At 37.7% G+C, this 26,433-nt stretch overlaps 1 protein-coding gene across 1 annotated transcript; it reads left to right on the top strand.

The window, feature by feature from the left end:
* Positions 1 to 650: 650 nt before the first annotated feature.
* Positions 651 to 25,415, top strand: cnk (connector enhancer of ksr). Its single transcript, XM_090107273.1, has 23 exons — positions 651 to 809; positions 887 to 1,050; positions 7,872 to 8,047; positions 8,627 to 8,795; positions 9,270 to 9,455; positions 10,188 to 10,381; positions 11,277 to 11,408; positions 11,825 to 11,921; positions 12,161 to 12,241; positions 12,852 to 13,384; positions 13,708 to 14,182; positions 14,563 to 14,710; positions 15,439 to 15,639; positions 17,963 to 19,899; positions 20,368 to 20,568; positions 21,022 to 21,285; positions 21,623 to 21,913; positions 22,590 to 22,864; positions 23,091 to 23,163; positions 23,285 to 23,337; positions 23,417 to 23,468; positions 24,061 to 24,175; positions 25,203 to 25,415. The coding sequence occupies exons 1-22, from the start codon at positions 752 to 754 to the stop codon at positions 24,163 to 24,165; spliced, it is 5,865 nt and encodes a 1,954-aa protein (XP_089963399.1). The 5' UTR covers positions 651 to 751; the 3' UTR covers positions 24,166 to 24,175; positions 25,203 to 25,415.
* Positions 25,416 to 26,433: the final 1,018 nt, after the last annotated feature.

Here is a 26,433-nt window from a genome sequence, read left to right as displayed (position 1 = left end):
TTTTAATAAAATAAATAATTCAACAATTTCAATGATGAGCCCATACGGACCTAACGGTAAAGAATACGATTTTGATAAAATTTGCCAATTTTGTTATGGATGGGGTGCTAAAGTGTAACTTTTTTATACCTAAAATTAAAAAAAAAATTATTAAAAAAAAAACTAAAGGGGACCTAACGAAAAAATTGTGGGACCTTATAGGACCTAACGGAGACCTATCGATTGAGGTCATTTTTGACCCAAAATTCTATGGATGGGGTGCTAAAGTGCATTTTTTTTTATACCTAAAATTTAAAAAATTATTTAAAAAAAAACTAAAGGGGACCTAACGAAAAAATTGTGGGACCTTAAAGGACCTAACGGGGACCTAACGATCAAGGTCATTTTCGACCCAAAATTCCATTGATGGGGTGCTAAGTTTGCACTGGTACTACTTATGGAAGCCAACGATTTTAAATATGTGAAAAGCTTTTAAAATGTTTAGTTATTTAACTCTACTAATTACGTATTTCAAGTTCTTTAAATTATATAAATTTTACAAGCTCAGAATTGTTCTTCAGCATACAATATAATATAAACTGTGGCAAGCCGTTTGACATTAGTGACCGAAGTCCGAATGTCACGGTGATGACATTGACAATAAACACAAGTCGGCTGAGAAACTGTTGCTGATAAATATTCGCTTATTTTTTTTTACAAAAAATGCGTTCTAAATGCAACGGCAATAAAAGAAAAATAACTTGACAGTGCTATGAATCCTTTAAATATTGCAGAATGGTCACCAGACCAAGTGGCAGAATGGATGTCGGGTAAATAGTTTTTACAGTGTTGTCGTCTCAACGGTGAGTCATGTAAGTTTTGATAATGTAATAATGTTTTGACGCAGGTTTGGGGCCTATGGTCGCTCAGTATGCGCCAGAGCTGTTAAGCAGGGGTGTAAATGGAACTAAACTGTTGACGCTACGATGTGACGATCTTGAATATCTTGGTATCACGATCATTGGCCATCAGGAGCTGCTTCTAGAGGCTGTGGAGCATTTGCGAAACTTTGTATGTATTATCTTGCTTTATGTAATACTAGTGTTGCGGCAATAAGGCTCGTTTTTGCATAAACTGTGTTTTTGTGTTGAAATGAAACGTCTTTCCTCTATTGAATCTGTTTTATTACTGATTGAAGCACACAATGTAATAAGTGACGTCTTAGTCGTGAACGTAATTAATAAAAAACCGAACATACCGCCCACCAAAGGACTACACTAGTCCTTTCAAATAACAATCGAATTATTCTACTTAAGTTACAAATAAAGCGGCATGCTGTATGAATTACAAATAACATCTTTAAAAAATCAATATGTTCCTTAAGTTTGAATGTTATTTACTTATTACATTGAACATTTGTTTACAATACTATAACTTTTACTTTAATTTTTTAATAAATTTATCAAATACAATCGTTGCAGGCTTTGTTATTTATATTTTACTTTACACACAATTTTATACATTTTGTGACAGTTTTATAATAAATATTTGTGTACCTATACACATAACAACAATACAGATAGGTTTTACATTTTACATTACACTTTATAATAAAATTAATCAAATACACATACATATACCATAGCAAATAACAATTACATGCGAAATGAATTGACTCGCTTGTTTTAAATGATTAATTGATATCTGTATTGATAGGAAAATAACATAATTTAGATACACTTCTTTTAATTATACTATCACCGCTCTTAACACTATAAACCCTAGTGAAACCGTCTGGCCCCGGGTGTTTGGCAGTGATACGCCCTTTGCTCTAATGATCCAATATTTACTTCTAAGGTAACACATCATTAATTGTACACCTCCATGCAGTGTCTTCATATGAGCTTCAGCAACAATAAGAGGAATAAGAGAATTCTGCTTTCCGATAATTATTGGATGTTTAACGTCTTCTCTTATGTGTGCATTTCCTAACCTTCCGCCCACCTTGATAATTCCATCTTCATCCAAATAGGGATTTAGTGTCTTAATCTTGCTGTTTTTCTTCACCTGTTGTCCTTTTTCTAATGAATCCATTTCTTCTTCGAATTCTTCTCTTTGTACTATTTTTATACAAGTATTCAATGCCTCATCTATGTCTTCAGTTGTTATTTTCATGTCTTCTTTATTCTTTTTAAGCCTTAAAAATTTCTTACAATAAGCTATTGTTCTCAATAATTCTTTTAATGTATCAAATTCTTCAAATTTCAATGAAATTTTATCTTGTATAGTATTTGCTAGTGTGACTGTATTAATAGGTATCTTCTTTTCTTCTAAATTAGTTTGTATAAATTCTGGTCTTTCTAGTTGTAGTTCATCGTTTCTTAACCACGTGGGACCTTTCCACCAAATGTCACAGTTTTTAAGATTTATAGCAAGCATTCCTCGCGAAGCTATATCTGCTGGGTTATCGTGAGATTGTACATGATGCCATTGTTCCTTGTTAACTGTAGAAACTATCTCAACTACTCTATTTGCGACGAAAGCTTTCCATCTTGAAGGTTCACCAAATAGCCAAGCAATAACAATTGATGAATCTGTCCAAGCAAAAACCTTGGATGTTGGTATACGCAGTGATTGTGATACTTGCTTCAAAAGTTGAGAAAGTAATAAAGCTCCACAGAGTTCAAGTCTAGGTAATGATATCGTCTTAAGTGGTGCAACTCTTGTTCTTGCAGCAATCAGCCTTGTACTATAAGTTCCATCATCATTTCTAACACGACAGTAAACAACTGCAGCATAAGCTAATGTCGAAGCGTCTGAAAACCCATGAATTTCAATCGTATCAAAATTTGTATTTACTGTTCCAAGCCATCTATCTATAGTAATATCCTTTATGTTTTGGAGATCATTGCGAATATTCTTCCACTCTTCTTTTATAAAAATATTAAGATCCTCATCCCAGTTTGCTTTTTCAAGCCATAACTTCTGCATTAAAATTTTAGCTAAAACAATGCAAGGTGCAATCCATCCCAATGGGTCAAATAATTTTTGTATATCAGAAAGAATATTGCGTTTAGTTATAATAACGTTATCATCTATTGATTCTAAACTATAATTATACTCGAATCGATCCGTTCCCAAATTCCATTGAACACCTAATGCCTTGACAATACCATCTAATTTAATATCTAAATGCGCCTTTGTAGATCTATCATTTGCTTCTAAAGATTGTAAAAATTCTGCACTATTAGACGACCACTTTTTAAGATCAAAACCTCCTCTTCGCAATAGTTCCGTCAAATCTTTTCTTAGTTGAATACATTGTTCTAAATTATCACCACCAGACATGCAATCGTCTACGTAAAAATCTTCATTTAATATTCTAGCAGCTTCAGGAAAATGATGACCTTCATCAGCAGCAAGTTGTTTAAGTGTTCTTACAGCTAGGTATGGAGCGGATGCTGTGCCAAAAGTGACGGTAAGTAATCTCATATCTTTTATATTTTCAGTTGGATCATTTCGCCAGACTATTCTTTGGTAGTCCACATCATTCCTATTCATCCATATCATTCTGTACATTTTCTGAATATCTGATACGAAACAGATTTTATGAGTTCTCCACCTCATAATAATGTTTCTGAGATCTTCTTGCAATACTGGACCAGGTAAGAGTTCATCATTTAATGATATGTTGTTAGAACCTTTGTTTACAGGAAGCATCGAACACAACTCGAGTCTTCGTGGTCTCTTTATCTTGGCGTACAACGGCGTGGTGGGGTAAGTAAACTGCTTTTTTATTTATTTCTTTTTCAGGTACTTCTTCAATGTGTTTTAATTCTTTGTATTCTTCTATAACTTTCAGGTATTCTTTTTTCAGATCTGGATCTCTTTTAAATCTTCTTTCTAATTGCAACAATCTTCTTACAGCTACTTCTCTCGTGTTTCCTTCCGGTGAAAGCAGCTTTTCAGTTTTAAAAGGTAATGTAACTATATATTTTCCATTACTATCTCTCTCATGTGTCCTTTCATATATATTTTCACATAGTTGTTCTTCTTTAGTTAACTTTCTATTTGTATCAATATCTATCTCCCATATAGTTTTAAGTAAGTCATTAATATTTGAATCACTAGTTAAATTTGTAACCATTAAAGACTTATGTATAGTGTTAACTTTCATATTAATTCCACCCATAATGATCCATCCCAGGTTGGTATTTTGAGCACATATAGTACCTGAGGGACCCTTGATTAAACCTTCTTGTAGAATTTTTGTGTATTCATTTACACCTAATAAAAGATCCATACAACCCGACTCATAAAAGTTTGGATCTGCTAAATTTAAATTGTTAAAGTGTACAAGCTCATGTTTAATACTATTTTTTGAAGGTAAGTTTATTTTTAAATACTTTGACATCACGTAGGCGTGTACTGGTAACTCAAACTTAGGTTCCCACCGAGACAAAATATTTACCTTGACTTCATTCTTTACATGTACCTTCAAAGACTCCATGCCAGTAACTACCATATTAACCGGCTTGAGCTGTAACTTTAAGACTTGTGCAGCTCGTTGAGTAATAAAACATGCCTGTGACCCTGAATCTATTAGTGCCTTAAGAGTAGTAGTGTATCCATTTTCACCTTTAATGACTACTACCGCAGTTGCCAAGAGACTTACCTTATGTTCACCATCTCCTTGACTATGTAAAGACGTCATTGTAGTATGCACCTTCTTCTCATCTACATCGGTCCGCATTGATGTCGACGGTTGTGTAGTAATCTCGGATACCGACGAATCTGTACCTATATTTGATCGGTGTAGAAGAGAATGATGACGCTTTTTACATATGTGACACGACAAAGGTATACGACATTTAAATGCCGAATGACCTGGGGCCAAACAGTTAAAACACAATTTCTTACTTTTTACATATTCAACACGTTCATTACAATTCAGTTTAGCAAAAGATTTACATTTACACAGATTATGATTCTCATTACACATTATACAATTACATTTCACAGAATTTACGGACGTACTTACATGAAAAACGCGTTCTTTAGTGGACCTTACAGGCGGTGTAATTAATTCTAATGTACGAAATTTAGACTCTAAATACTGTTTTAAATCTAACCACTTCGGTAACTCTTCAATTTTTGTGTACGCAAATTCCTCCCACGCTTTATGAGACTCTGGGTCTAACTTCTGTACTACAAGAAATATTATAATCGGATCCCAAGAGTCGATGGATACATTTAAATTTTCAAGACTATTTAAAACTTCATTAGTGGTATCTAATAATGATTTTAACTGTGAAGCAGTTTGCGACATACATTTTTTCTGATAAAAAAGTCTTTTTAATAAAGAGTTAACAATTAGACGTTTATTTCCGTACCTTAATTTTAATGTTTCCCAAGCCTGTGTATAATTAGCATCAGTAATTCTAATATTACGTAATAAACTTTCTGCCTCGCCTGATACACTGGACTTAAGGTAGTGTAGTTTTTGTACCTCGGACAGCGTACTGTTGTTGTGCACTAAACTTAGGTATAAATCATTGAATGTCGGCCATTCCTCATAGCTCCCGGCGAACGTAGGTAACTCAATCCGCGGCAACCTCACTCGATCGTTGATGTGTACCACGGTGCTGTCCTGGCTGGACTCCAGGGCTGATGCAGTGGATTCCATGTTCAATAATTTATCCTTCAAATCAGCGAGTATGCATAAATAAAGGTCCTCGTGAATGTAAAATTCTTCGTTGACGAAGTATGGTAAAAGCGCCTTTTGTTCCCGCGGCGTTATCTTAACTAAATCTAAGTGTGCGCTTTGAAAGGTTTGCCAATAGTCCTCCAAATGTTTAATTCTCGATTGTATATATCCTTTAGATAGTCTTTGTTTAGGACACTTAGATATGTTAATTTGCGTTTTTTTGATGAGTTCCGCCGTACTTTCCAAAACACGTATGATTTGTTCTGTATTATTATTCGCCATCATAAATATTATCTTTCAATAACAACTTCGTAACAAATAACGCTGTATAATGAGCGTCTTATCGCGATCAATTGCACGGGTGCTTCTTTTGTTCTTCGATTGTAGCTCAGATAATCCGGTACGAATGCGACCATATGTTGCGGCAATAAGGCTCGTTTTTGCATAAACTGTGTTTTTGTGTTGAAATGAAACGTCTTTCCTCTATTGAATCTGTTTTATTACTGATTGAAGCACACAATGTAATAAGTGACGTCTTAGTCGTGAACGTAATTAATAAAAAACCGAACAACTAGCTTTACCTGATTATGCATTTTGTTCAGTTAAATCCCATTCAAGAAACCTTACTAAGTAGGTTTTAATTACACAACATGTTCATAAACATTTCTAATTATTCTTTCTATAAATAAAGCAACGGAGCATTAACCTTATGTAATAACAAAAGTTAATTCAATAAGATTATGAGTATTGAATATAATATTAATTTTGTGATATTTATCAAAATAAAATTATTACAAAGTGTTGCTTCGCCACTTGTTATCTAGTATTTTCTGCAATGGGTTGTTTTAATATACACAATTACAAATGAAAACATTGCAATGCAGAATATGAAAACAAAATTGAAGCCCTATATAAATTAAGAGCAGTGAAGAGTTTATTGTTTTTTATACATATAATATAGATACAGCAATTCTTAACACTTCTTTCATACAAGCTTGAGTAATATTCTGATGTGGAGCTGTGTTGTCTTTAAATGTGTTTAATAAAAACTTTTAAACTACTAAAGATGTATCTTAATCAAAGGCATATCATACTATGCTGATGTGTAGCTGTGTCCTTATTTGGGCCATGTATGGTATAAATGACACACGAGATACACTCAAATATCTTTATTGCATTATCATCATTATTCATTACTAAACTACACAAAGTAACAGGGGAATGGAGACCATTTAAGTATGATTTGAACACTTTCTCGCGTCAATACTTATCTGCCATTACATGGTAATATTTTATCTCTGACTAGCTGTGCCCTACGGTTTTACCCACATTGCTCTGCTCCTGTTGATCTTATCGTAATGATATAATATATAGCATATAGCATTCCTCGATAAATGGGCTATCTAACACTGAAATAATTTTTCAAATTGGACCAGTTGTTCCTGAGATTTGATTATTATATAATTTATTAGGTTTCAGACAAAGCTGGCGGAAAGTTAGTAGAAGAAGTTAGGTAGTTTGTTAATACATAATTGAAAGTAGAACTGTCGTTTTAACTTTTAAGCAAACCTTGTTGTTGTTGTGGATTTTGACTATCATTCGATTTCAGTATATTTAAGTAATTTTGATTGTGTAATATATCTGTACCGCAGCATTGTTATATCACTCTATTTAAATATTTCAAGTGATATAATATACAATCAAATATGCCTTTGTTCTAATAAATATTTATAATATGTTATAAATAAATGTATCTAGGTTATAATTGTAATACTAACACTAGAATTAGATTTTACTAATACTGGCGACAACGAGCGAATGACCGGGCTCAATGGCGTGCCATAAGGTCTATGTCCAGCAGTGGACTAACATAGGCTGATAATGATATGGGCTATGTGGCCTGAAATAAATAAATTTTATTTATAAGATACTAGGTTTCCACCCGCGGCTTCGTCCGCGCAGTCATAGAAAAACCCGCATAGTTCCCGTTCCCGTGGGATTTCCGGGATTGCGTCATTATCCCGGGATAAAAAGTAGCCTATGTCCTTCATCGGGTATCAAAATATCTCCATACCGAATTTCATGAAAATTGGTTCAGTAGTTTAGGCGTGATTGAGTAACAGACAGACAGACAGAGTTACTTTCGCATTTATAATATTAGTATGGATTAATTATGGTGTTCCAGCACTATGAGATATCCCGCGAGTGCGTCCAGCAGCTCGCCCTGCGCGTGTCGGCCGCGGCCGCGTCGCTGGCCCGCGCGCTGCGGCAGCACGCCGACACGCGGCTCGAGACGCACTCGCTGGCGGACGTGGCGCGCACCGTGCACGCCGTCAAGCCGCTCGTGTGCTGGCTGGACAGGTGAGTGTGACAGTGGCATTATGTTAGGGATGCGGGTGTGTACAGTAGTTCGCTAGATAAATTACTTATCGCTATGGCTAATTATCGACTACAAAATAATGCTATTTGACAGTTGTGGATCGTAAAACATAATTTAAGGTTGTGACAGATAAAATAATAACAGCGGCAGTTACAACTGTTACTAAACAATGAATGAATGGAACAATGCTGAATTGAAATTACTCGTAGATACATATGTGAAACTAGGCTTCCGCTTGCAGCTTTGCCCACGATTTCAAAGAAAAGCCCGCATAGTTCCAGCCTATGTCTTATTCTGGGTCTTCAGCTATCTAAATACCAAATTTCATTGTAATCGATTCAGTAGTAGTAGTGTGTGTGGAAGAGTAACAAACATCCGTCATCCATTCATCCTCACAAACTTTCGCATTTATAATATGAGTAGGATATTAATTCACAAAACAACCAAGTTGCAATTTACAAAGTAAAAAGAACAGGAAATTGTAATAAGACAAAAAAATAACAAAAGATGATTCTTTTTTAAATCAATTTTATTTGTAAAATAAACACACTTTTACCCAGATGGCCGCTATGCTCCGGCGCGCCGCTAGCTGAACGCAAAGCAGCGCTGCTCAAACTATCACTCGAAGCAGCTACATGTGCGCAACGAGACCGGTTCGCGGAGCAGCCGGCTCGAGCAGTAGCCGCGGCTGCTGCTGCTGCTGCGGCTACTGCTGATTATATTATACAGGTGAGTTTGGGGTTTTAAAGTTAAAAAAGAGCGTGCTGAGCATGTGTCAGAAGTAAAGTTTCTGTGGTAAGATTCAAAGATACAAAATTGTCGCTTTACTCCATGACGGTATTGCCATGCGATAGAAATTTTACTTGAAATAAAGAAATTTTCTGGAATTTGCACCACTAAAAATTATGTTACTTATAGATTTAAGATAAATTCAATGATGCTGCAAAAAATTATTAAAGATTTTTAATTTTCCGATTTCTTTTATGTACATACTTAGTTACCTACTTACACAATTTTTTTCGTTAGATTCAATAGGCATGGTATGGTGTCATGAATGATAATATTTTATTCATTTTAAAATTTTTGTAGCCTAAATAAACTTACTTTACATATCTAATGCCTATACTTATTTAAATAAACCAACTTCACATGTCTAATGCCTATACTTATTTAAAGAACCATGTTATATACCATCTCTTTCAGGACGTATCCGACCCAATGATACTCCAACCAGCGTGGGTGGACACAGTAACCCTGAAGCAGAACGGCAGAGCGCTGGGCTTTCAAGTGTTGCCATCGTTCTGTGGGCACCACCAGCTCGCGCACATACGGTTCGGTTCACCTGCGCATGCGTCGGGGCATGTGCATGAGGGGGATGAGATTGTGCAGGTGATATAACGTTTTGTGGACTTGAGTGTGGAGATTTTGTAATATTTGAAAGATAACTGAATATAAGTGAAATCTTTTTATTTATTGAATTTGATATTTTATTTTTATAGCATTGAAATGTTTTATCATTTTTGACAAATGCGGCGTCGTGATCGAATTTTTTCTATTCATTAAATATGTATATATTTTTACTTAAAATAAGTAAGTCATTTGGTTTATTTTAAAATGTTATCGTGTTAACTGATTTATTCACAAATAGAATAAAGAATAAAGGTCCTAATAGAGATCCTTGTGGAACTCTTTGAAATGAAAATGGAAATTTTGTCTAAAATTATACTTGGAAATTGTTATAAATTGATTATGGTTTCGTTTACGATACTCCATGAATAAAATAAAGTTATGTAACGCTATCTGTGATCATGTAACTAAATACTTAAGTAATATTTAATTGTCAACTAAATCAAACGCTTAGCTAAAAGTTGTATGTAATGGAAAGTTTTTATAAATATCTTATTTTAATACTATTTCTGTGTTGTTTTTTTTTATAATATTGCAGTTAATATTCTTAACTAAACACTACAAACAAATAATGACTGATGCTAGTTAATAATATTTAAACAATTGTTAAGATTTTCAGCAATTTAATGGGTATGGCATCGAGTTGCTTATAGATTATAGTACAAAAAACGACTGAACTATTCCTCCATTACATTTCAAACAAACATCCCACAGGTGGGCAACACCTGCGTGATAGGTTGGAGCGGTGACGCAGTGGAGCGTCTCTGTGCGTCCTCCGGCGCTGAACTAGTACTGCGGTTACGACGACGCGGGGCCCGTGCGCTGCCCACCCCGCCGCTGCACGCACGTGCGCCCCGCCGGGCGGCACGGTTGCGACTGCCGCCCTTGCATGCGCATCGGTTGCACAGGTACACACACATACACAATATGGGGGACACACACACATACACAATATCTTCAAGCGTAGAGTGAACAGGTTCGGCTCAACCTTCTAGGGAAGCGCGTTCCATCTTAGACCACATCTCAGCTTAACATCAGGCGAGATTGTGGTCAAGCGCTTCCCTATCAACAATAAAAAAAGACGTGTGGCACTCGGGGACTGCCGCGGTAAAGCTATTGCATGCTATGCCTCCGCGCCTGTCGGAGTGGGGAGCGTGAGGTTTTTTCGTTACGGAATTTCTCGATTCGGTCCCCGCGCTCAAGGCCCGCGATAGAAGCTATGCAATAGCTTAAAAACATAATATTCACAAACATTCATATACGCCTACCGGATACGTTGCACACACACCCGACCTTGTCGCACACATATCCACGCACAGACGCGGTTACACACGTATATATGAATACGTACACAATTTGTACATGAAAATATACGCGCAAAACAAACTCCCAGGCTAAAAGGATTAGAATATTGATCACAATATATAATTATGAAGGGTGTACACGTGGTATACCTTATAATTATGTTTAGAACACGAAAAAAATGTTTTATATGTCATTAAATCAAATTTAAACTCTCTTTATTAATTTACTTGTAATTTTTACTTATATGTAATAATTTTTTTCTATACTTTAAGGGCCGATTTTTCAATGCTTGGATAAAACTTATCCGTCCAATAAAGTATTACACGATAATAGTATAATATCACGTAAACTGTCAAATACGAGCAATTAGAATACGTTTTTAAAATGGTAGTTTTATACATTATTCGTCAAATAAGTTTTATCCGAGCATTGAAAAATCGGCCCTAAATCAAACTTACTCGTTACTTGTATTTTTTACTAATAAGTATTTATTTTCAGATACGAGCTAGAATTCCCGATTTCCGAAGCCCCACCGGTAACAGCGGCACGTGAGCCGGAGCCCGAGTCGGATGACAGCGAGCCTCTATCACCTCCCGCTTCGCCTACACAATTGCATCTTGATAGAGCACGGTGAGATAATCATGAAAAAAAAATGTTCATTTTATTTTCAACATTAAAATGTAGGTACATGTTATTCTATGTCGTCGTCGTTGAATTTTGTTGAACTGTCAAATGTTGCCTATGTTAGATTTTCAGTAGAATTACATAAAATTTACGTATTTTTGTACTAAGCGTTTGTCGCCTATTACGTCATATACGTAGGTAAAAACCTATTCGTCTATATTGCACTTGAAATTTCCATCACTTATTTCATCTTTTTTTCCTTTACAAGTGGTTTGTATTTCATGAATGTATTGTCGTAAAATCGTAACAAACTTTTTAGGGACAAGTATTTATTAGGGATTTTAATTGTTAGTATCCTTAATTTCTTAACATAACTTAAAAATAAGTCTTTTAATTGGAATTGTTATAAATGAATATTTCAGCATGTACCCACCAAAGCCGCAGACCGTAGTACAACGTCGACACACGATTAGTTGCGGCAGTCCTGTGTCCAAACGACCGCATTTGAGTATAGAGCAGGTAATTAATTAATATTATAGTGTACTTTTACACTATACCGAAATTAGAAAAATATGTATGTCTTTTTTTGCTATTCAGATAACTGAAAATCCATACTTTCGAATGCACATTTTAACGGTTTATATTGAATTCTCAAAAACACAGAGCCAGAATTTTTTAGTCAAAATATTTAAATCTGTATTAATTTATTATCACTATAGTCATGAGGTACTGAAATAATATTATTTTTAACTTTTTAGTTCTGGCAAGAATTACAACAGCAGAGGTGGGAACATGGTACACATGATCCCGACGATTCTACGCTATACAGGCGTGATAAGGTATTTGTTTTATGTATTTTGTTAGTTAATTTAATTATTTACTTACCAAATATCATTAACTATAGTTGTTTTATGATTTAACGCGGTGTATTCATTGCTACAGAATAAAATACAACTAATATGACGTCAAAATCTGTTAAAAAGTATTAAACTTCCAACTTTACATACATACATCTTATAGAATTTATAAGTGATACTCTCACTTCGTCAAAATCAGCACATAGTATAAAACAAAGTCGCTTTCCGCGGTTTGTGTGTCTACTATCTAGGTACATGTTTTAAATTTGCGCGTTGAATGAAATTGAGTAACGCCAGAGGAATGTTTTAGTATATAATTTGTTAAGTTTTCGAAGTGGGCGAAGCAGCTGGTGGAACGATAGTATAAAATAATTAATAAATTGCAGAAAAATATGGTAAAAAAGTATTAAAATTCCAAATTTACACACACACACACACGTCTTATTGAATATTATAAACTTACTAGGAGGACTCATCCACTTTTTTGAAAATTGTGTGTATAAAAAAAAATATTTTTCATTTTTTTTTTCATTGAATTCTCCATAACATGTCTATTTGTAACAACCCTTACATCCTTTATTACCATTTCCAGGCGGTATCCTGCAGCACAGGATTACAACTGTCCCCCCGCCCCCGCACGTGCCTCGGCGTCCCCCGGCTGCCCTCCCCCTCCCGCTCCCCCTCCCCCTCGCCCCGCGGCAAGCTCGACAAGAGCCACTCCACCCCCGCGTACGACCTCGACCCCTCCCCCCTGGGGACCACCCCCCTTGCCCCCCTCGTGGATCACCCCATACCGGAGTCACCGACCACCCCCACTGTGAAGGGTGAACAAGATGTGAATAGTGATGTTGAAACTAATGAACATGATGAATATACGAAAATAGATAGTAAAGACGGTGAACTTGAAACTAAAGATGTACAAGATGAACAAGATGTATCGCAAGATGTATCTCAAGATTTATCTCAAGATGTATCTCAAGTATCTCAAGAAATATCGCAGGATGTGTCGCAAGATATAAAGCACATAGATGACGATGCGAAATCGTTGGATGATACACCGGTACCGGTGTTGGAAACGTTGAATACGGTACTGACAGAGAGATTGGGACAAGATGAGAGGGTTAAGTACGTATTATTCATTTTAAAATATTGGTAAAACATATTTTTAATCACTTTTCTTTTCTGGTAAAAAAAATAGCAATTATAATAGTTCAGACTATTAACCTATGTACATAGCAATTCTAATGACAAACTCAATTTAGAAGTTTTATAAATTAAATGCATCAATATGTTCACGTGTGAATAGCATATTTAAAATGCATGTGTCAATATTATCATTCTTGTTTCGTTATATAAATTCAGCACTATTGTTTATACTTTATGGTATTCGTGCCGTCATTCAAAATTACAAAGCAAATGTTTTAAAATATTACTCAATATTATTCCAGATACCCAAAACCGCGCATCACAGAGCGCTGGAAAGTATCCGACGTACCACCGGAACCTCCCCCACGCCCCCCCACAACTCGCCTCCCTCCCCCTCCCCCACGCGACCACTACCCCCCCTACATCCCTCCACGCGAACCAACCTTACCCCCTCGAGAGAAAAACACAAAGCCAAAAGAGTTAATGTCCCCCCGGGATCTAAAAACTTCCCCGCATAGAGATATATTCGAACGTGACTCGAAAGTTCGAGATTCGAAGATTCGAGATTCGAAAGTTCGGGATATGAATATCCGCGACTTGAGTCGGTCGCCGAGTAGGGAGTGTAGGGAGACCTGGGAACCCTTGGGGGATGGACCGGTTTCTCCCCTAAGGGAGTGTCCAGCCCCGCACTACCCCGTGCTGAGGATGATCCCGCGACCCACAGAGAGTAGGGATGCAAGCCCATTGAAACCACTGCGCCCGGGGGATGCTGCGCAGGTTCGTTCTTTTTAATCTATATTTAAAGTCTTAAACTTTTTTGTTCATTTAAGGGTGCGTATAAAGCAAAATTACCAATCTTCTTTTAGATGATACGCATAATATTCTTTATCAAATCTAAAAAAATAAAATATATATCAAACTAGATAATATTTTCAATGATTCTGTTTGATCAAAAACATAAAATATTAAAATTGACCCGATAAAATAAAAGACCGAAGTTACCTTTAATTTTCACACTTTTACGTTTACTATACTTGACAAGTCAAACGTTTTACGATCTTTAGATCAGTAATCGCTTATTTCTGACTAAGTACCTGATTACCATCTCTTTCAAGATCTTCTACTTGAGTAAATAAACATTTAATTTCGAATTACAGATATCAGTACCACTACGCCACATAACAAAACACGACATCAAACTAATATCCAACGAGCGCAGAGAGATGCCCCCTATCAATGGAGAACCGGACCCCGCACCAAGCAACCGACGTGACGACACTTTGGGTAGAAAGGATGATACTTTGGGTAGTGTGTTTACGTATTACATCGAATGTGGACTGTATATGGGACAACTGGGAACACTTTAATTACTGCTAATCCATACTAATATTATAAATGTGAAAGTGTCTCTGTCTGTCTGTCTGTTACTCAATCACGCCTGAACTACTGAACCAATTTGCATGAAATTTGGTATAGAGATATTTTGATACCCGAGAAAGGACATAGGCTACTTTTCATCCCGGGAAATAGGACAGGTTTTATCCCGGAAATCCCACGGGAACGGGAAGTATGCGGGTTTTTCTTTGACTGCGCGGGCGAAGCTGCGGGTGGAAAGCTAGTAATTATATAATTTACGCGGATTCGAGCGGATAGATTAGCACTCGGGCGCTGCTATGGAAGAACTGCGCTTTCCGGCCGGCTCGGCCGTCGCACGATAATAATGCTGAGGCAGCTTGACCTCATTTACGTTATTGCTCAATTATTGTAATATGTAATGTAGCTATAGATAATAAGTAATAAATATTTAAAATTAAATATTTGTGTGGTTTTATGAAACCACAGTAAAAGTGAAACTGTTCGAACGGTTCCGAACACTGCTTTGTATAGGGCATGTCGCGTGACGGTCGGCTGCCGAGTAGGTATACCTACTCAGCAGCCGCGATACACGCGACATGCGCTACACAGACCAAAAAGTTTGAGTCGATGTAATAAAAGTTTCACTTTGATAAAATATTTGTTCGCTGCTTGAACAGGTAGAAAGGACGATACGAGGGAAAGACGGGAGGATAACATGGTGGGGAGGCGGGATGGGGACATAGTGATGGGCTCAGCTAGTGATGCGCTAGATATGCACTCGCCCAAAACAGCATTATCGCCCTCCGCTAGTGTTGTGCGAGGGATCTTCCCGTCGGCAAAGTCGAGGAGTTTGAAGAAGAAGAACTCGATTTTGGCGAGTGAGTATAGATTTTTGTAGTTAAGGTTTGTAATAGTTGCCATAATATTTTTTTAGATTAAGAAATTATTTTCATTGAATATACATATGTTCTATAATTGACACTAAATCACAGGTTTCAAGAATAACAGCCTGTAATGTTTGCACTAAAGGCCTGTATAATTCCATTATCAATTTGTTTGAAATAACTATAACTTCACATTATAGCACTGAATCGGTGCTATTATAAGATTTCATAGTGCATTATAAAATTCGACTATGACGTCTTATTACGGCGCTGAGTCGATGATAAATGTTAAAAGTATGTAATGGCGCCTGGCGCGTTCACAATAATTTCACTATACAGTATGTTCAAAAAAGTTACTCTAGAAAAATGTAGAATTGAATTGAAAAACGGGTGCGTTGTAGATAAATATATACAAATCTAATTATGATAGCTCTCATAATTTATCTGTAAAATTATAATTTTAAAGTAAATCAATTGATGAACTTATAACTCAAGCTCCGGAACCACAGACACAATAGAAAATTTATTGTGTCTGGGACCGATCAGGCCGCTTGGGGCTCAATGGGTTAATTATTTATTCTAATAATCAATTGCATAAAAGTATTAATAATCATTAAATTATCAAATTATAATTAAATTTCATGTCAAATTCAAAATAACGATAAAAACAAATAACAAGAGAAACCCTAGTACGTAAGAGATAAGGCTACATTACAATAAAAGCTGTATTGTTGTTAGCTGTATAACCGGGCACCTCAATCTCGGACGCTCACAAAACTTATTAAAATTATTACATAGTTTAACCAAGGTAAAGTAATAAATATTCTAATCGATATAAAGCAGAATAAAAATACAATACTAAATGAATAAAATAAGATAATAACCAAATAAAGTTACAGAAGTACATAGAACATCATACTTGAATCCTTTAAGAACTACACCACTTTCAAATATTACATATATCTTTAAATATCAAATAAATGGCTTTTGTTAATTTAAGAAATAAAATATGTCGAACTAAACGTCGATAGGAAAATCTCGTCGAATATAGTTATTAGTATAACGTCTTTGTTAAAATTACATCACTCTGTATTTATAAACAATTGCAAAATAAAAACAATAATAGCCATGATGAAAGATTTTGAAATTCTCCTCCATAATGTGTGTATACGTTTACTATACAATAAAAACCCTTTATTTCGGTAATATACTTAAATTTAACGAAGATAAAAGCCATTTTTCAAAAAATATTTATTAACTGTGCCAAAACAGCTGGCGTGTCATGGCGTCAGCGTGACGTCACTCTATAGTAAATACGTCATTATCTGTACGCTTATCGAAGAAAATGAACAAATTATTTAATAAATATGTGTGCAGTATTGCAGTGTGAATCCACATAAACATAATGTCCAAAAAAGGGTTAGTAATTGATCCAACCGAGAAAATAATAAGAATGATTGTATTTAATGCTCGCGCGGAGCACCCGAACCACGTATTCGCGAATTTGCAATTATATTTCTGTTCTGAGTCGATAAAGCATATGTGAAACAATAGAAAATAAATAAAAATGCGTATTCCCAACAAATTCTTAACAAAAAAACACACCTGACGTGAAGTTGTTTATATAGGCGTGACGTCACGCGTGTTTCAGTCAAAATGGCCGACTGCAGAATTTCAACATTTTATTTTATTGATAATCTCATTATTCTTAATGTTTTAAGTATTTCTAAGTCAATATTTTTAATTTATTTATTATACATTTTCCCTTGTTACGTCCCGGCCTTATCAGCAAACAGCTGACTACGTCGTTCGCATGGGAACGGAATGCGAGCGTGGTTTTGCTGTGTTAGCTTTTAACACTTCTTTAGAATAATTATTAAAAATGTATAATGATTCCTTAACTCCGGTCTGCACCGAGCAGACGTGGTTGTAAAGTTTCATTTTAGTTATTAAATGTAGTTTCTAAGTAAATCTGAGTTTTTTTGGGGCCTTCGGCTGTGAGACATGTAATTCCCTTAAAACACAAATTTGATCATTTATTGATACTGTCGTCATGCCTATTGTCCCCTTCATGCACATAAGCTAGTCTGCGCGCGAGAGAGACGGGCAGACTTTTCATTATGCGTATGCAGTATGATGTCACGCCGCGCGCGTCTTCACATACACTAAACATGTGCAATGTGTAAATGTGTTTACGTTCCTGTTCTTGTTAATCGGTCTATATAAAATTGTAATAACAACACCTATATTTGTAACTGCATTCTTGCAAATAAATGTTATTTGAATTTTGATTATAATGTGCAGCGTGTTGTTACAGAGCGGCGCTCAGTGAGCGCGCGGGGTCTGTGCGCGCGCGGCGCGGGCGGCTGGGTGTGGCAGCGCGTGCGCGCGCGCACCCAGCAGCAGCCGCGCTGGGCGCACCGCTACCTGCTGCTCACGCACAACCTGCTCTACGCCTACCGCTCGCCCGACGTGAGTGCACACACCACACTGCGCTACACTACACTACACTATACACTATACAGCGGCTGGGTGTGGCAGCGCGTGCGCGCGCGCACCCAGCAGCAGCCGCGCTGGGCGCACCGCTACCTGCTGCTCACGCACAACCTGCTCTACGCCTACCGCTCGCCCGACGTGAGTGCACACACCACACTGCGCTACACTACACTACACTATACACTATACAGCGGCTGGGTGTGGCAGCGCGTGCGCGCGCGCACCCAGCAGCAGCCGCGCTGGGCGCACCGCTACCTGCTGCTCACGCACAACCTGCTCTACGCCTACCGCTCGCCCGACGTGAGTGCACACACCACACTGCGCTACACTACACTACACTATACACTATACAGCGGCTGGGTGTGGCAGCGCGTGCGCGCGCGCACCCAGCAGCAGCCGCGCTGGGCGCACCGCTACCTGCTGCTCACGCACAACCTGCTCTACGCCTACCGCTCGCCCGACGTGAGTGCACACACCACACTGCGCTACACTACACTACACTATACACTATACAGCGGCTGGGTGTGGCAGCGCGTGCGCGCGCGCACCCAGCAGCAGCCGCGCTGGGCGCACCGCTACCTGCTGCTCACGCACAACCTGCTCTACGCCTACCGCTCGCCCGACGTGAGTGCACACACCACACTGCGCTACACTACACTACACTATACACTATACAGCGGCTGGGTGTGGCAGCGCGTGCGCGCGCGCACCCAGCAGCAGCCGCGCTGGGCGCACCGCTACCTGCTGCTCACGCACAACCTGCTCTACGCCTACCGCTCGCCCGACGTGAGTGCACACACCACACTGCGCTACACTACACTACACTATACACTATACAGCGGCTGGGTGTGGCAGCGCGTGCGCGCGCGCACCCAGCAGCAGCCGCGCTGGGCGCACCGCTACCTGCTGCTCACGCACAACCTGCTCTACGCCTACCGCTCGCCCGACGTGAGTGCACACACCACACTGCGCTACACTACACTACACTATACACTATACAGCGGCTGGGTGTGGCAGCGCGTGCGCGCGCGCACCCAGCAGCAGCCGCGCTGGGCGCACCGCTACCTGCTGCTCACGCACAACCTGCTCTACGCCTACCGCTCGCCCGACGTGAGTGCACACACCACACTGCGCTACACTACACTACACTATACACTATACAGCGGCTGGGTGTGGCAGCGCGTGCGCGCGCGCACCCAGCAGCAGCCGCGCTGGGCGCACCGCTACCTGCTGCTCACGCACAACCTGCTCTACGCCTACCGCTCGCCCGACGTGAGTGCACACACCACACTGCGCTACACTACACTACACTATACACTATACAGCGGCTGGGTGTGGCAGCGCGTGCGCGCGCGCACCCAGCAGCAGCCGCGCTGGGCGCACCGCTACCTGCTGCTCACGCACAACCTGCTCTACGCCTACCGCTCGCCCGACGTGAGTGCACACACCACACTGCGCTACACTACACTACACTATACACTATACAGCGGCTGGGTGTGGCAGCGCGTGCGCGCGCGCACCCAGCAGCAGCCGCGCTGGGCGCACCGCTACCTGCTGCTCACGCACAACCTGCTCTACGCCTACCGCTCGCCCGACGTGAGTGCACACACCACACTGCGCTACACTACACTACACTATACACTATACAGCGGCTGGGTGTGGCAGCGCGTGCGCGCGCGCACCCAGCAGCAGCCGCGCTGGGCGCACCGCTACCTGCTGCTCACGCACAACCTGCTCTACGCCTACCGCTCGCCCGACGTGAGTGCGCACCACACTGCGCTACGCTACGCTACACCACACTACGCTATTTCGTGTCATAAATTAATACACGCTTCGTGATTTACATTACTTGGACTGAAACGCGTGAAGTAGCATCACGAACGACGTGTCACGTAACATTACATATGCTGAAGTCATGACTTCACACGTGACATAACACCTGTGACTTGACATCACGCACGTGATCACACGTGTCAACACACATTTAATCAAATTTAAAACCACATAATATACTGTCACACATGAACTCGCATCTGTGATGTGACGTCACCAACAACATTACACATAACATTTTTATCTAATAATTTAACAAGTTGTATTTATAAGGAGGAACGCTGGCTCCTAAGACACAGAGTTCCTCTATTTTAGGAGTCAGCGTACATATTTCTGTAAAGTTGATGTTTTTGCCAAATAAAGATTTATCTAATAATTTAACAAATTCCGCAGAGCTCCCGCGCGGATTGCATGATATACCTCGAGGGGTGCACAGTATGTGCTGCGGGGGAAGTGAAGTCCCGAGCTCACGCGTTCAAAGTGTACCACACGGGTACTGCTGTGTATTTTGCAGCGGCTTCAAGGGATGCGATGTTAGCGTGGATACAGCTGGTTCATAGAGCTACGTTGTTGCCGTCCAGCTTGCCGCAGAATGTGAGTTTTTGTTCGTTGAAATTGATTTGGTCTTTTTTGTTTATATATTGACTTGAAAGACAGCTTTAGAATCTTTGAATTCGTGCATGAAAACCGCCTTAGTTAACTGTACAGTGTACTATTGCTCAAGATAGTTTTGCCTTTAAATTATATATTTTTGATCCTTCGAGTCCCTATGAAAATTTGTTCAATATAAAGTTTTTATAGCCGTATTTAATATTATAAAATATGTGTTATGTCGCTGCTTCGCGATGCTCCTTTTTAAAATTTATATTTGGTCCTTCGAGTTACACGTGTTCGAGTACAATGTAGTAAAAGCACTTACCTGTTTCCAGCTATTTCAAATACTTTTTTTGCAATAAATGATCTTTTTAATAAACAGTAAGCACTGAAGCATTCTTGTTAACTGATTTGAATTGCAATTTATTTTAATTATTTTTAATTTCCTTACAGACGGACTTCAAACAGTTCTCAGAGACAGACTATTCAGATACAGAATCCGATACAGAAAGTTCCGAAAGGAGGGAGAAAGACAGAGAAAAGGAGAAAGAGAAAGAAAAAGACAAGTCTAAATTTGGTTCTCTAAAAAAACTGACCCAAAGAAGCGGTCGGAGTGAAAGTCAGGAGAACGTCAGTCAGCCAGCGTCGAGTTTGGATAGGAAGTACTTACGATTCTTTTCAAGGGCTAAAGCAAAAGACGACACTAAGAATACAAAGGTAAAATTTGTTTGAGCTATTCTTTTACTTATTGTAATAAGAAATCAGTTAAGAAATTTAGCTGTGATGTTATACGAGCGATGATTATATTTCATGTTTTTTTTCCACTATATTATGTAAGATATTTTCTGAATTCATTTTCATTCCAATGATTTTTTTTCATTTCAATTTAACATAAGTTGTTATAGGCTATTTTTTGCAAATATTTATTACGCAATATACGCATATTATTATAAAACTCTGCCTTAAACAAGCATAGGCAGAGTTTTGTTTCGAACAATTTTTAACGTGATAATAAGTAGTTGTTTATTGTACATCAACACTTTAACACTTCCAGAGCAAGCAGCCCACCCCCACCCCCACAGAGCAGTACCGCAGCTACCGTCGCGCGCCCCCCTCCCCCTCCCCGCCTTCACCATCCCCTCCATCCCCCCCTCCCCCTCGAACCAAACCATCCCCTATCAACTACATACATGCATCGAACCCGAATCTCCTCGACTTTGAGAAGAGCGACTTTGTGGCAAGGCCAACGATACAGCCAAGGCCGAAACATAAGCCGGAGAAATTGGTCGGATTTGTGACGCTAGAGGAGTTCATGTTGAAGAAGCAGGAGGAGGAACGGCGGCAGGTATGAATGAATGAATGAATACTATTTTTGTGGTTATAGACAATGTTTATTAAAAAATTGGTTGTCTGTACAGTCGGTTTACTGACGATAGTTGAACGTGACAATGTCCGATTGTGCTTCTTTGTCGCTCGTTCCGCGCTCTCGCTCGCACTTCAAGCCTTACATGGAACGCCTCAGAGCGAGGTAACGCCGCATGAGTCATGTTTTTTCGTGCGTACAGCCGGCTCTATCGAATTATAAGACGTTGTCACGTCAAAAAAGAGCGTGTGTGCCGAGCACACGTTTCTAAAGTGAAACTTTGTCAAGATACCAAAATCGGCGCTATAGTCCATGGCGTGACGGTATTGCCACGACGAGACCTTGAATTTTTATTCTCAACACGCTTAAGGAAGTTTCACTTCAAAAATAAAAAAGTGTAGTAAAATAATTAATTGAATAAATTACCTATAAATAATATTATTTCATTAACGACTTATTTTAGAAATTATGCTTTTGAATAGTCTTAATATTTTTTTTATATACCGCGTATTTGGAAACATTTTCCAAAGCTGCGGGCAAGATACAGTAGTTGCTCTCATGTCTATTTACATTTTTATGTTATTTTCTCTATTCATTATTTTTATTAAAAAGAAAAATACACGTTCAATATCCCACTAAACTAAAATTTATATTACAGGTATACTCAGAACGAGTATTACTCGGCGTTACCGAACGTCGCGAGCTTCAAAGACGTCTCGACCGCATAGTACCAGATGTTATCTATGGAGAACTGGACCCACAGCATGGTCACCCGCATACACAGCATGGCCATTCGCATGCACAGCATGGGCATGGACATGGACATGGACAGCTTGGACATGGACAGCATGGACATGGGCATGGACATGGACAACATGGACACGGACGCCCGCATAGTCCAAATCAACCGCATTCGAGGCCTGCTGGCGATGGGTATGTATTGTAATAACAACAAGCTAGTTGAGAAGCTAAACAAAATCTACTAAATGGATTTTGATGATACTTGACATTGCTGTATAACATTAAAGCTTAGTTTTGCTCGCGGTTATCGTTTCTCACCAAAAAAAAACATGTGGCACAGCTTTTATTATATAATACTCACAGTATACTTTTTGTGTGCTCTGGTGTTTGATATTAATAAATATCTTTCTTTTTAAAGATATGAAAAAATCGTATTTCCTGATGAGCGGACGGACAATAACCGACAAGAATCCTTCAGAAAAAAGGAAAAGGTGAGCCTATATTTTATTATCTTTAACTATTTTTAAATTGATTAAATTTTAAGTGGTTTGGTTATTAGTGTATATCCGTGATATTAAATTACTTATTGTAATTTATTTGCTTTATTTCCAGGTACATTTAACTACATCGACAAATTCTGGACAAACACAATCTACGACTGAAAGGTAAGAATTATTTTTTTGTTATTAAGTTCAAGATTTTTTTTTACATTTAAAATATTAATGATTTTTTTTTACTTTTTAGTACGGGTGGAGCGAGCGTGTCTCGTCTAAGGCTTATGTTTGGAGGTAGACAGGTATGTTAATAAATATTTTTTAATGTACCTAAAATAAAAATATTCTATTGAATGTTTTAATGAATAGCAATGATAAATTAAATTATTTGACCTTTAAAAGGTGTATTCCGTTTATGGAGTTAGTGTCATTACTTTTGACACTAATTTTCACTTCAACTGACACCTGCAAAAGTGTTACTTATTTTTGTTTCGTTATATTGGATATTCGTAATAATATAATTATACTATTGTATAATGTGAATGTTCAAATCACTCATCAGCAGTAGCAATATAACTTTTTATGTGACCAAGTGGCACTCCAATTTTCTTTACTTATTTTTTTTAATATTTATACTACTTTAAAGCGCATCACACACGATGAAGATACTATAATATTATTATATGTTAAGATTCTCTAATATAAAATATTACAGTATCTTAAGGTATCCGGTATCAGCGTTTTGACCATAATTTTTCTTTTTGTCATTGCGTACTAAGACCCCTGTAGAACCGCCATCCTGTTACAAATGACCCGAAACACTGACAAAATTTCGGGTCATTTTGTAACATGCTATAAAACTAATAAATAAATGATGTATGTATGTACATGCAGGGTGTGGAGGAGCCCCGCGCGGGCCAGTACCCGCACCTGCAGTGCCCGCCCACCTTCCAGCCCGAGAGCTACTCGCTAGCTCGCCTCGCGCCCCGCCAACCCTGAGGCATACACCGTGGGTATTTTGTACTACTTTATATCGTGAATTAGCTATGCCCCGCGGTTTAAATAAATAAATAAATAAATATTATAGGACATTATTACACAAATCGACCTAGTCCCACAGTAAGCTCAATTAAGACTTGTGTTGTGGGTACTAGGCGACGATAAATATAATATTTAATAAATACATAGCACCCAGACCCTAGAACAAATAATTGAGTTCATCACACAAATATTTGCCCTGACCGGGGATCGAACCCGGGACCGTCGGCTCAGTAGGCAGTTACTTTACCACTGCGCCAACCGCGGTTTGACCCGCCTGCTTCGCTCCTATTGGTCATAGCGTGATGATATACAGGGTTACTTGTAAAACACCGGCAACCTCGCAGGACAAGATAGCTAACATCATAAGTAACAACATTTGTTCTACGACTTTTGATAATTTGTTAGATTTTATTTTCATACAAAAATAAATATTCATTTAATTTTCCGTCTGAATATTATAAACTCTACGCCTCCCAAAAATTACGTAAACAAAAAGCGAACGAGAGGGGGAAGGGGGCGTCGCGTCGTCCATCCGATAATTAATAGAACATAGACTTACAAATGTTAGGAGAGTACAATAAAAGTTTAAAAAATCATTTAAAAATAATTTATTGCGTTATGCCAAAAGTCGTAGAACAAATGTTGTTACTTATGATGTTAGCTATCTTGTCCTGCGAGGTTGCTGGTGTTTTACAAGTAACCCTGTATAGCCTATATGTTGATCCGACCTGTTTGTAATATTCACGCAAAAATTAAAGTAAATCCATGCAGTACTTTTTGAGTTTAGCCCGGACATACAAAAACACAAAACTTTAATTTTTGGCTTCGATATCGATTGTAGGGCACGCCCCAATTATTATATTTCTACAAAAATGTCACGAACTGAACATTTACTGGTTTAACCATATTACGATGAACAGGTCTTAATTATCTTATAAATAGCGTTTAGTCTTTGAGTGTAAGATTTATATAGAAAATTTTTTTTTTTATTTCAGACACTTCGGTGCTACACGGAAAAGGAAAATTGAGGACAAACAAAAAATATTAATAATAATGATCGATATTAACGAATTTACTCATTAACGTTAACAGCTAATTCATATATCGTTGACTATTTGTAAATGTTTTTAGACGAGATGAAATGGACGATTAATTGATGTATAAAATAATACAATTTTATATAATGGTTAACATTTTAATCCTGTATTCTGTAATTGTATGACTTTAATTTGATACACATGTAACTTATTATTTGTATTTTTTATATTATTTATTATAAGGTATTTATTTTATTTCTTCTTCCTTTTTATTTATTTTGAATTCGAAAAAAAAAATACTAACAATACAAGAATATTAGAATTACATTTTTTTATAGCTCGATTTATATTAGAGCTTATTCTACAGGCTGTTCTTAATTCAATAATGTATTTTTTTTGTAAATTAATTATTGTATGTGTGTATCAAATGAAAGTCATACACTATGTATATAAAACTACGAAACTTTCACAATCTCCTAGAGCTTGGTTTCTGAACTATATCATCGAACTATTACTATTAAACTATAAAACTAATGTGGTAAAACTGAAATTTAGTTTTAATTTTACTAAAATAAGATTTCAAAAATATTGTAAGTAACTTACGATTTGTAGGTAATGTTTCATTTTAGAAAATATAGAGAGAACATATAGAAAAAATACACATTGAAATTTTAAGCACTTTTTAAATAACAATTTTAGAAACAATATATTATAGTGAACTAAACCATTAATAGCTTACTATATACTTAATAATATTAACTGTGTCCTAAATATGTCAAACTTATAGAAAAATTGTTTATCGTATAAAGTTCATAATCCCAATTTTTTAAATTTCAGTTTTACCACAGACTAACAATTACGCACAATTATGTACATATGAGTTTTAAAATGTACATAGAATTTAAAGATCACCTAAAGGTTGTGTTAACAACAAAATTTTGATAGAAAAACTTAATATTCATATGTCTTAGTAAATTTTATCGAATTAATTACGCACAGTAATTCAATATGGAATTATTATTCAATTGGTATTTTACAATATTTGCTGTAGCGTTTAAACGAATCTAGTACTTCTGTATTACAAATTAGAGTTCATTTTTGAATAGAATTCGGATAGAAAACTATATTGTACATAGTTATTGCCTATAGACATTGATATGCTATCTCACTCTCACATATAGACTTTACC

This window comes from Colias eurytheme, chromosome 11, assembly GCF_061535395.1.
Source record: "Colias eurytheme isolate Ceu_HAF_F1 chromosome 11, ilColEury1 Martin Lab GWU primary, whole genome shotgun sequence".
Taxonomy (NCBI): domain Eukaryota; kingdom Metazoa; phylum Arthropoda; class Insecta; order Lepidoptera; family Pieridae; genus Colias; species Colias eurytheme.
The sequence above is the reverse complement of the archived record's forward strand: the minus strand, read 5'-3'. Positions and strand labels throughout refer to the sequence as shown.